This window comes from Labrus bergylta, chromosome 1 (genome assembly GCF_963930695.1).
Source record: "Labrus bergylta chromosome 1, fLabBer1.1, whole genome shotgun sequence".
NCBI classification, from domain to species: Eukaryota; Metazoa; Chordata; class Actinopteri; order Labriformes; family Labridae; genus Labrus; species Labrus bergylta.
In genome coordinates this window covers 11,517,549-11,530,048 of record NC_089195.1, presented here as the reverse complement: position 1 = coordinate 11,530,048, position 12,500 = coordinate 11,517,549, and the positions used below count along the sequence as shown (strand labels likewise).

Below are 12,500 nucleotides of genomic sequence, written 5' to 3'. Positions count from 1 at the left end.
CAAAGAACCACGTCAGCGTCTTCCCAACAACAAAGCAGTCAACCGGTTCATGTCCTTACAATGAACACTGCAAAGAAAGCCTGAGATGCAGGGACAGTATGTGGCATTAATGAGGAAGATCTTTGCCAATGGACATGCTGAGGTAGCACCTCCCCTGAAAGACAACGAGGAGTGCTGGTATCTTCCATCGTTTGGGGTCTACCACCCTCGAAAACCCGATCAGATCAGGGTCGTCTTTGATTCTAGCGCTCAATACGCTGGAGTCTCACTCAATGATGTGCTCCTCACTGGGCCCGACCTTAACAACTCCCTCCTTGGTGTTCTGTGCATGAGAACACTATAAGGATGGATGAACATATGGAGGTTATCCTGAATGTAGTGTAAACAGAAGTTCTCCAGAATGTTATCTCTGTATTTCATCTAAACGTACATTAGGACTTTACATGTTAAACAACATGTTTTCTAATCACTCAGGTACCACTCTGAGTCCCTGCCCTCCTCCGTCATGGTGGATCTATTCATGAACCGGATCCTGGTGAAGAACAACAGAGAGCAGGACAAGCTGGACACCGAGCGTGAGATCGTCTCTTGCCTGCAGAATCGCGTCCTGATGCTCTTCTTTGCTTCTGCTGCGTGTGAGCACTGCCAGCGGTTTGCACCGACGCTCTCGCACTTCTTCAAACGATTAACAGACGAGTTTTATGTAGACCGCTCTGCCCAGCTCGTTCTGCTCTACATAAGGTATGTCACCTGCACGGCTACACATGTTCACCTGCTGACAGTAACTTTATCCTCATCATTTTGACATGGCAGTCGTTAGCTGTGACGACAAGCTAACGGTGTAAATGTGTTTTCATCCGTGCTCCTTTAAACACCTGCAGAGAAAGAGCCTCAGCGAGTGGAAGTCATGTCAATCAAAGATCAGATTAGAAAACACCAGTAAACACAAACCCAAGGATTACTTTGATGTAATAAAACCTTTTTATTAATCTATCCTCAGATCGGTGACCTGCTCTGGTCACACAAAATAGTCACTAAAGGTTTCCTCCTGAGCAGCTCGTTTAGTTGTCAGCGGCGTTAGCTTCACTGAACCCACCATTTGCTCATTTTAATATGGCTTTGTATGTCGGCATCTGCACCGTGGAAGCTGTGTTGTCGAAGCTGGAGCTCTTTGAAAAACGATGATTTCCTGTTAGCGTGATTAGCTTGCCTACCTGTCGTTACGGAGCCGATCCTGTTAGCAAGATTAGCTTGCCTACCTGTCGTTACGCAGCCGATCATGTGAGCATGATTAGCTTGTCTACCTACCGTTATGCAGCACGTCCTGTTAGCATGATTAGCTAGCCTATCTGCCATTACGCAGCACGTCCTGTTAGCATGATAAGCTACGATAGCTAAGCAACAACCGCAACCCTGAAATAGATTGACAGAAATATGGACCAATCAGTGTTGAGCTTTGACTGATGATTTTCTATTGGTTAAATCAGCAGCAGCCTTGGCACCGACATTGATTAACATATTTACAGACAATTCAGTGTTGTTAGCATGGTGTCAAGTTTGGTAAGTTCAAACCGGGCCATATTAGTGTTTTATAGATCTTTTTGGAGACACGAAGGTTGTAAATGGGATGGTCCCGGTCAAACCATGACCATTAGAGGAAAATGGCCACTTTGAGAATATGATGCTTATTTCTTTAAGCAATCAGTTATTGCAAATTAACATTTTAAATGTTATTTTTACATAGTTTCTACATAGTCTTTTCTGGACCCGCAGTTTATCTCATACCTACCTGCAGATGATCTTCCTTTCTTTCCTCCGTCAGCTTGGACCTTTCAGAGGATCAGCAGGAAAGCTTCCTTAAACAGCTGCCCAGGAGGTGCCTGTTCCTGGCCTACGAGGACCCCTACAGGAGGTCTTTGACACTATGCAGTCAGCTGTGTGGCCAGCCTGCTGGTGAATGATTGCAGTGTAAATAGACTTAGCTGTATGAATCCATTAGCTAAAGCCAGTGTGTGTGTGTCCACAGGGAGCTGGAGTCCATGTTTAATGTGGAGGAGCTGCCCACAGTGGTGGTGCTGCGACCGGACTGCTCCATCCTCATCCCCAACGCAGTGGAGGAGATTCTATGCCTCGGCCCAGACTGCTACCGCAACTGGCAGGAGGCAGCAGAGCTCATCGACAGGAACTTCATGATCAACGAGGACTTTGGGCAGAAGACTGTGTGCAGCCTGAGCAACCCTGTGAGGAGACTGAAGTACAAGGTGGAGGACGAGAAGAAGAGGAAGGCGCACAGAGGGTGGCGAGGAGGGGATGAGGAAGACCACAAAGATGGAGGCGGGTTGCCTTTCTAGTGCAGATCAAGAACAAAAACAGAATTGTTTCTATACTGATACCAGGACTGATACCTGATACCAGGACTGATACGTGATACCAGATACCAGGACTGATACCTGATACCAGGACTGATACCAGGTACCAGGACTGATACCAGGTACCAGGACTGATACCTGATACCAGCACTGATACCTGATACCAGGACTGATACCAGCACTGATACCTGATACCAGTGCTGATACCAGGACTGATACCTGATACCAGGACTGATACCGGATACCAGGACTGATACCAGATACCAGGACTGATACCTGATACCAGTGCTGATACCTGATACCAGAACTGATACCAGATACCAGGACTGATACCAGATACCAGGACTGAGACCAGATACCAAGACTGATACCAGATACCAGGACTGATACCTGATACCAGTGCTGATACCTGATACCAGAACTGATACCAGATACCAGGACTGATACCAGATACCAGGACTGAGACCAGATACCAGGACTGATACCTGATACCAGGACTGATACCAGATACCAGAACTGATACCAGATACCAGGACTGATACCAGATACCAGGACTGATACCTGATACCATAAACTGATCTGAAACCGTAATCCAACAAGTTTTTCAGTTATTCTCCACCAATAGTTCTGTATCTCTAAAATATAAACACAATGTGTTGGACGGATAATGCTAGGTGTCAGTATCGTGAAAGACAACATGTAAACAACCAATAAAACGCTTTGTAAACCTTTATGTAGAGGAACTCTGAATGCTGCCAGCCAATGCTGACCTGAGCGTAGCGTTAGCTTTAAATGCTGCCAAGTATAAAGTCAAGCCAAGCCTCAGTCTGAGCCAAGTCTTTGCCATAATGGCTTGTTTTATGACACCCAGGAGGTTATTGGAAACCATTTCCCACGACACTGGTCTGTACTGCTATGTGCTTCTTCTGTTCATGATCATTTGTACCATCCAATCAAAACACATGCATGCATAATGTGAAACTGATGAATTATTCAGCACCATTAAAATAATTGTGTTAGTAACTGTTGTGCTTTGAGTGTTTATGAAGTCTATGTCAGCTTTACAAGCTGCACAAGAGGCAATCAGAGGCATTCAAAGAGTGTCGAGTTAAATGATACATCATCAGTGATTTCCTTCTTATGTACGGAGGCTCGTTTAGACTTTGCACACATCCTCACACATGTAAAGTGCATCACTTCCTGATCTCTCCTCAGACTAGAATCAGGTTGTTTGCTCTGAGTGACCTGAGCTTCCACTAAATGCTGTCATTACTCCTCAAATGCAGAAAGCTTCTGTTGCATGATGGGATTAAAGACAGTAATGGCCAGAGCATCCAAAAAGATGAAAGCAGAGTGCCATCAGGTGTCATCCAGGTGTGACTGTTTGATAGGTTTAAAAACAGCTCTGACAGGATGGTTCATGTTAAAAGGAGCCAAAGAAATGCAAGTTTCTGTCAGAGAAGCACCAACAAGTCGCCTTTATTGAAAACGACATTTAAAAAACGAGCTTTACAAGTGAAACAAAGAACACCTCTATCTGCTAAGAGCTGAACGAACACACCTATGAAACCTACACACCTGCACACCTTCTTACCAACACACCTGCACAACTAGACACCTACATAACCTACACACCTACTTAACCTACACACCTACACACCTGCACACCTACACACCTATACACCTTCTTACCTACACACCTATACACCTACTTAACCTACACACCTACTAACCTACACACCTGCAAACCTACACATCTACTTAACCTACACACCTACATAACCTTCACACCTGCACACCTACTTAACCTACACACCTACTTAACCTACACACTTTCACACGTTCACACCTGCACCTTCACACGTTCACACCTGCACAACTACACATCTGCCGACCTACACACCTACATAACCTACATACACACACACACACCTTTACATCAGGCTGCTCAGACTTGTCAAAGGACACAGTCGCCTCCATAAACATGAGCCTGTGTTTATTCCGTCCTTCTGCCTGCACAGCAGCTTATTGTTGCTCACTCAGACAAACCTTAATAATAAAGTCGAAGCGCCCCCCCCCCTCCTCACCTCCCTACCTCCCCTCCCTACCCCTTCAGTCTCTGCACACGTGCACACACGCACACATAAACAGACAACATGCACGCTAGGCACGTGAACGTTGCGCGTCCCCGAATGCAGAACGCGCAACAAGCTGAGCGGCGGCGAAACAGAGAGAGAGAGAGAGAGAGCGAGCGAGAGAGAGAGAGAGCGTGAGAGAGAGAGAGAGAGAGAGGACGGATGCAAGGCGAGGCTCTGAGCGGAAAACCTTCCCTCTCCTCCTCATCCAGCTGTTTTATTTTCATGTTTTTTTTTATCGCAGCATCCTTTCATGACGCGATTCTTTCCTTTTGAAACCAACATCCGATCTTTGCTCATGTCCGTCCTGATGTGCTGCTGCGCCTCATCACGATTCTTCAAGGATACGAAGAGCTGCTGTTCTCACGTCGACGCTGTTTTCCAGAAAAGGACAGGATGTAAGACGGGAAGCGTCTGATCAGCGATGACAAATGTTACAAACGCCTGATGAGCTGTAAAAATCGACGGAGCGAGGCAGAGTGGCGCGAGCCTGCGCGTTAATTTGCTAATTATTGTTTTCGCGTGTGATCGTGTTTTTTTCTCCTCCATTCATTCAGCCATCGGAGCCGTGAGGCCTGCAGCCCGCACCGTCTCTGGGCATGAAACCCGTGGGAATTCTGATCCCGACGTGACGCACAGTCACACACACAGCGCAGCAGGGGAGACATCGAGCCTCCACAGGACTGAGGGAGGGTGTGAGGTCCGGCCGAGTAGAGACCAGAGCACAGGAAGACCAGGAGGAGGAGGACGTCCAGGTGTTGTTGGACACTAATGACTGCCGAATAGCCCACGCGAATACAACATTGAATATTGAGTGATTTTTTTGAATGCATCGGGCGGAGAGGAGCGGGAGAAAGAGAGGACAGTACAGTGGGTGCGCGAGGGCGCGGAGAGACGGGATGCGGGAGACGCAGTGAGGAGGAGGAGGACGAGGAGGAGGGAAAGCGGAGGATTGACGGTAAGATATGGATATAGGCTATGGGGATGCACCCCGCCCCTCTCTCTCTCTCTTTCCCTCTCTCTCTCCCTCTTCCTCTCTCTACCTCTGTCTCTGTCTCTTCTCTATCTAGCCCTCTCCTCTCCTTTCCTTTCCTTTTCTTTCCTCTCCTCTCCTCTCCTCTCCTCTCCTCTCCTCTCCTTTCCTCTCCTCTCCTCTCCTCTCCTCTCCGCTGCTGCCGTCAGGGGCCATTTGATCTCTGTGAGACAGGGATCTGATGTGCTGCTGTTGCTGCCCGGGCCTCTTACCTCTGGCTGCCATGTAAAGCTGGGTCAGTAGTGTAGGAGTGTGCCCTGAAATATTCATGGGCACGTGACGAGCCTCGGAGGAGCGCGTGCAGAGAGAGAAGTGGCATAATGACTCAGGAGGGTCCCACGCTGGCCCACATCAGGGGTTTGACACAGGAGATGGGCTGAGTTACGATGACTGTCACACACACACACACACACACACACACACACACACACCTTCATTGCAGTGTTTGGTGTTCTGCAGTGAACATGGACAGACAGACAGACAGATACACACACACACACACACACACACACACACACACACACACACACACACACACACACACACACCGAGGGGTGTACATGCAACGGATGTTTGTAGGTTTTTTCTGCTGATTGGAACATGAAGAGAAAAAGACCTAGAGAGGAGGAGAGGGAGAGTCATTATCAATATTTCAGTGAAGGGAGGATAGGACAGGTCAGTGAAGGAGGAAGAGGAGGAGAAGTAAGATGGATGGAAGGGGAGGAAAAAGCAGCTCAGAGGTTGACAGAATTCTCCCTCTTATACATTTGTACTCATTTGTGTGTGTGTGTGTGTGTGTGTACGTGTGCGTGTGAGTTCGTGCGTGTGTGTGTGCGTGTGTGTGTGCGTGTGTGTGTGTGTGTGTGTGTGTGTGTGCAGTGTCAGATGGGAATGACAGAACAAAGGTACGGGCGATTGTTTCCATGTAGGGATCATTTACATCAACCACTGAGGAGAAAATAAGTCTATTGATGTTCTTAAAATAGACACACACACACACACACACACACACACACACACACACACACACACACACACACACACACAACATATTCCTCTACAGACACATCTCTGATCCAACAGGGACCTTTGACTCTCTCTAAGATGTTAAATCCTGTAATCATCAATGTTTTTAATGTTGTGCTTCTTCTGGCTGTTGTTCAGTCTAAGGTCATATTTTAAAAGGTGGTTTCAGCCACTCTGTGAACTCTGGCTCATGTTGGTCAGGTGGTCTGGCTACGAAACCACCTGTTAGTGCCAACTCTGCTCCTGTCATACATGCTGGACTCCATCCAATTAAATGAGATCAATGACATCACCTACGTTAGGGTGAACGCATCATTCTGTAGAGATGTCTGATTTCAGAATGAGAGCAACATATTTACAGTTTTTATCAGGGAGGCTTGGCTAGTGTCGGCTAGTGTGCTGGGGGGGGTCAATAAGCTAATCACAAAGGCTCGCTCTGTGATCGGCACCTTTTCAGATAGTTTTTAAAAGACTAAGGAGCTCCTTCAGTGAGCGACTAGTGATGCCTAAGTGTTCTGCTAAACAACTTAGGAGCTCCTCCAGTGAGCGACTAGTAATGCCTGAGTGAAGCTCCTTCAGTGAGCGACTAGTGATGCTTTAGTGTTCTACTGAATGACTCAGGAGCTCCTTCAGTGAGCGACTAGTAATGCCTGAGTGAAGCTCCTCCAGTGAGCGACTAGTAATGCCTGAGTGAAGCTCCTCCAGTGAGCAACTAGTAATGCCTTAGTGAAGCTCCTTCAGTAAGCGACTAGTGATGCCTTAGTGAGGTTCCTTCAGTGAGCGACTAGTAATGCCTTAGTGAAGCTCCTCCAGTGAGCGACTAGTGATGCCTGAGTGAAGCTCCTCCAGTGAGCGACTAGTGATGCCTTAGTGAAGCTCCTCCAGTGAGCGACTAGTGATGCCTTAGTGAAGCTCCTCCAGTGAGCGACTAGTAATGCCTGAGTGAAGCTCCTCCAGTGAGCGACTAGTGATGCCTTAGTGAAGATCCTCCAGTGAGCGACTAGTTATGCCTTAGTGAAGCTCCTCCAGTAAGCGACTAGTGATGCCTTAGTGAAGCTCCTTCAGTGAGCGACTAGTGATGCCTTAGTCAGGCTCCTTTAGTGAGCAACTAGTGATGCCTTAGTGAAGCTCCTTCAGTGAGCGACTAGTGATGCCTTAGTGTTCTACTGAATGACTCAGGAGTTCCTTCAGTAAGCGACTAGTGATGCCTTAGTGTTCTACTGAATGACTCAGGAGTTCCTTCAGTAAGCGACTAGTGATGCCTTAGTGAAGCTCTTTCAGTGAGCGACTAGTGATGCCTGAGGCCCCGTGTCCACCTATCATATTTTTCTGGGCAGTAAAGCACTGGCTGTGCGCTCGGGAGTGTTTGCATGAAGCGTTTGTGCACTGAGAAGAAAAGCACTGCAAGTTTGTCCTGTCTCCATGACAACAGCCTGTTGACCACGGCCGCTGTACGACCCACACTGCTCCGTTACTTTTCACTGCATGTTTTATATTTGAGATCGTTGATTTCCTGATCAAAGAGGATTGTGGGTACCAGATATGATCCATAGGAGGCTAAAATACGAGGAATGTCATACATTTGGGAAAGAGCGCCTGTGACGTCAGCAGCAGCTTTCTGAAAAGTTGAAAGATTTTCAACTCGCTCGGAGCGGCCACACAAAAAGATGGCGCCCTTGTAAAAAAGACGATGATCGCTGCGCTTTTCATCCAGGAGGCCGCTTTCTGCTGCAAACGCTCTCTACTGAAAAACAACTGAAAGAAGAGGCTGGTGCTGAGAAACCAACGCTAGGTGGACACGGGGCCTGTGGGGCCTGTGGGTCCTAAGGGTCCTGAGGGTCCTGAGGGGCTGGAGGGTCCTGAGAGTCCTGAGGGGCTGAGGTTCCTGAGGGTCCTGAAGGGCCTGAGGGGCTGAGGTTCCTGAGGGGCCTGAGGGGCCTGAGGGTCCTGAAGGGCCTGTGGGTCCTGAGGGTCCTGAGGGGCCTGGGGGGCTGGAGGGTCCTGAGGGTCCTGAGGGGCTGAGGTTCCTGAGGGGCCTGAGGGGCCTGAGGGTCCTGAAGGGCCTGTGGGTCCTGAGGGTCCTGAGGGGCCTGGGGGGCTGGAGGGTCCTGAGAGTCCTGAGGGGCTGAGGTTCCTGAGGGTCCTGAAGGGCCTGAGGTTCCTGAGGGGCCTGAGTGTGCTCCAGCAGCAGTCAGATAAGTGATTGTTGAGTTGTGTTTCTGATTGGTGGTTTATGTCTCCATGGTTTCTGTGTTGTTTATTTATTTGTGTCTAAAATGTTATTTTCATTGTGCTGCATGAGTGCACTGATTAGTCCACTACAGAGGCTTCCTATGAAGGGAGGAGGGGATGAGTGTGAGGACCAAATTCAAAGAGGAAGTGAAACACCAGGACGGACTACTCCCCCCTTCGGAAACCATTGACATGGGATTGGTTCCTGTTTCATGTCCTCACTGCTCAGGGTTAAAGAGTCAGGGCGTTTGAACCTTTTGATCTCCATGACAACAACACTCGGGTCACATGACGTGTGTTAAATCATCATTCAGGTCGCTTCACACAGCAGCATCTCTAGGACCTTTACAGTAGCACTTCCTGTTTTATTGTGAAAAACCTGAGCAGTGTGTCACAATAAGACAACGTGATGTATGAAGAACTACTGACGAGACTACAGACGAGAACAAAGGGACTATAGACGAGACTATAGACGAGACTACAGATTAGAACAGAGGGACTACAGACGATGCTATAGACGAGACTACAGACCAGAACAGACGGACTACAGACCAGAACAGACGGACTACAGACGAGAACAGACGGACTACAGACGAGACTACAGATGAGAACAAACGGACTACAGGCGAGACTACAGGCGAGAACAGAGGGACTACAGACGAGACTACAGACGAGAACAGACGGACTACAGACGAGACTACAGATGAGAACAAATGGACTACAGACGAGACTACAGGCGAGAACAGAGGGACTACAGACGAGACTACAGACAAGACTACAGAGGAGACTTCAGACGAGAACAGACGGACTACAGACAAAAAAACAGACGAGAGTACAGACAAGATTAAAGACGAGACTACAGGTTAGACTACAGGCGAGAACAGATGAGATTACAGACGAGACTACAGACAAGACTACAGGCGAGAACAGACGAGATTACAGACGAGACTACAGACAAGACTACAGGCGAGAACAGACGGACTACAGACGAGACTTTAGGCAAGAACAGACGAGACTACAGACGAGAACAAACGGACTACAGACGAGAACAAACGGACTACAGACGAGACTACAGACAACAACAAAGGGACTATAGACGAGACTACAGACGAGAACAGAGGGACTACAGACGATACTATAGACGAGACTACAGACCAGAACAGACGGACTACAGACGAGACTACAGACGAGAACAGACGGACTACAGACGAGAATACAGATGAGAACAAACGGACTACAGGCGAGACTACAGGCGAGAACAGAGGAACTACAGACGATACTACAGACAAGACTACAGAGGAGACTTCAGACGAGAACAGACGGACTACAGACAAAAAAACAGACGAGAGTACAGACGAGATTACAGACGAGACTACAGACAAGACTACAGGCGAGAACAGATGGACTACAGACGAGACTACAGGTTAGACTACAGGCGAGAACAGACGGACTACAGACGAGACTACAGGCGAGAACAGAGGGACTACAGACGATACTATAGACGAGACTACAGACCAGAACAGACGGACTACAGATGAGACTACAGACGAGAACAGACGGACTACAGACGAGACTACAGATGAGAACAAACGGACTACAGGCGAGACTACAGGCGAGAACAGAGGAACTACAGACGAGACTACAGACGAGAATAGACGGACTACAGACGATACTACAGACAAGACTACAGAGGAGACTTCAGACGAGAACAGACGGACTACAGACAAAAAAACAGACGAGAGTACAGACGAGATTACAGACGAGACTACAGACAAGACTACAGGCGAGAACAGATGGACTACAGACGAGACTACAGGTTAGACTACAGGCGAGAACAGACGGACTACAGACGAGACTACAGGCGAGAACAGACGAGACTACAGACGAGAACAAACGGACTACAGGCGAGAACAAACGGACTACAGACGAGAACAAACGGACTACAGACGAGAACAAACGGACTACAGACGAGACTACAGGCGAGAACAGAGGGACTACAGACGAGACTACAGACGAGACTACAGACAAGACTACAGGCGAGAACAGACGGACTACAGACGAGCCTACAGGCGAGAACAGATGAGACTACAGACGAGAACAAACGGACTACAGGCAAGAACAAACGGACTACAGACGAGAACAAACGGACTACAGACGAGAACAAACGGACTACAGGCGAGACTAGAGGCGAGAACAGAGGGACTACAGACGAGACTACAGACAAGACTACAGACAAGACTACAGGCGAGAACAGACGGACTACAGACGAGATTACAGGCGAGAACAGACAAGACTACAGACGAGAACAGACGAGACTTCAGACGAGAACACACAGACTACAGACGACACTACAGACGAGACCACAGGTTAGACTACAGACGAGAACCGAAGGACTACAGACAAGAGAACAGACGCACTAAAGACGGGACTACAGACAGACTACAGACGAGAACAGACAGACTACAGACGAGACTACAGGCGGAACAAACAAGAACAGACGGACTACAGACGAGACTACAGACGGACTACAGATGAGAACAGGCGGACTACAGGCGAAAACAGATGGGACTACAAACGAGAAAATGCGAGACTACAGACGAGGAAGTACAAGACTACAGACGAGGAAGTACAAGACTACAGACGAGAGAATAGAAAAGACTACAGACGAGACTACAGACGAGATCAGACGGACTACAGGCGAGACTACAGACGGACTAGACGAGAACAGACACACACACAAACACACACGCACACACGCACACACACACACACACACACACACACACACACACAAATACACACACTCATTCATTCTTCCATTAGGATCCTCACACTACGAGGCTGTTTTGTCACTTTGTGCTTTATAGCCATCTCGCCTCGGGCAGTGATCACTCTCTCCCTCTCTCTCTCTCCCTCTCTCCCTCTCTCTCTCTCTCTCTCCCTCTCTCTCTCTCTCTCTCTCCCTCCCCCTCACTCGCCCGCTCTCTGTTGATTTTATTGTCTTCACCTCAAATAGTGTGAATCTTTGTACCTGACTCGATTTCCCGTCAGTTTGAATGATTTCCAGCAGACTGACTTTAACGGCTCTCAGGAATCATTCACCTCCTGCTGCAGTGACTCGGCGTGTTTTTATTTTTATTTATTGCTCTGATTTCTGAGGAGCCGAAACCACAAAGACTCTGGTCTGACATCCTGAGTCCTTATGTAAGATGGAGTATTAGAGAAGACCTTTTTAAGATTCAAGATTTTTATTTGTCACAATAAATATTTGAATATACAAAATATAGAATAATGTAAACAGTGTAAAGTGTCAGTGTGTAAAGTGTCCAGGGTGTGCAGATTGTAATGTGTGGTGTGAGCGCATCTTGTAGTCTTAAGATGGCGCACACCTAACAAAGACCTGGCGTGGTCTATTGTCTAAAGAGGCAGAGTTAAATTCGGCCCTATACGATCTGTGTCTCCGAAGTTTGAATGGCCACGAGTGTACAGATCTCTATGTGTGAGTGTGTAGCCTATGTGTGTACTGGCGTGGTGGTGGAGTTAGTCTCCAGATGTGCGTCTACACGGGAAGGCGTGTGTGTATGTGTCTGTGTGCATTAGTTAGAGAAGGAGAAAAAAAGGAGAGAAATGCGTGCCTTAAGAGGCCGGATCACAGTTCAAATCCTGCGCCACAACTCGGAGTAATTCCCTTCATTCACAGAAAGA

General features: G+C 48.0%; 2 protein-coding genes across 2 annotated transcripts in view; both read left to right on the top strand.

The window, feature by feature from the left end:
- The window catches only part of LOC109989587 (nucleoredoxin-like protein 1), a 3,913-nt gene extending 1,562 nt beyond the window's left edge, over positions 1 to 2,351 (top strand). The window contains exons 1-3 of the mRNA XM_020641402.2: positions 1 to 741; positions 1,823 to 1,912; positions 2,027 to 2,351. The exon at positions 1 to 741 is cut by the window's left edge and continues 1,562 nt beyond it. Of these exons, the coding sequence (XP_020497058.1) occupies positions 506 to 741; positions 1,823 to 1,912; positions 2,027 to 2,351 (651 nt within the window). The 5' untranslated portion in view covers positions 1 to 505. The remainder of the gene's footprint in view (positions 742 to 1,822; positions 1,913 to 2,026) is intronic.
- Positions 2,352 to 4,554: 2,203 nt separating this feature from the next.
- LOC109989536 (adhesion G protein-coupled receptor L1) overlaps positions 4,555 to 12,500 on the top strand; it is a 34,727-nt gene continuing 26,781 nt past the window's right edge. The window contains 1 exon segment of the mRNA XM_020641316.3: positions 4,555 to 5,462. The gene's annotated coding sequence lies outside the window, so the exon portion shown is untranslated.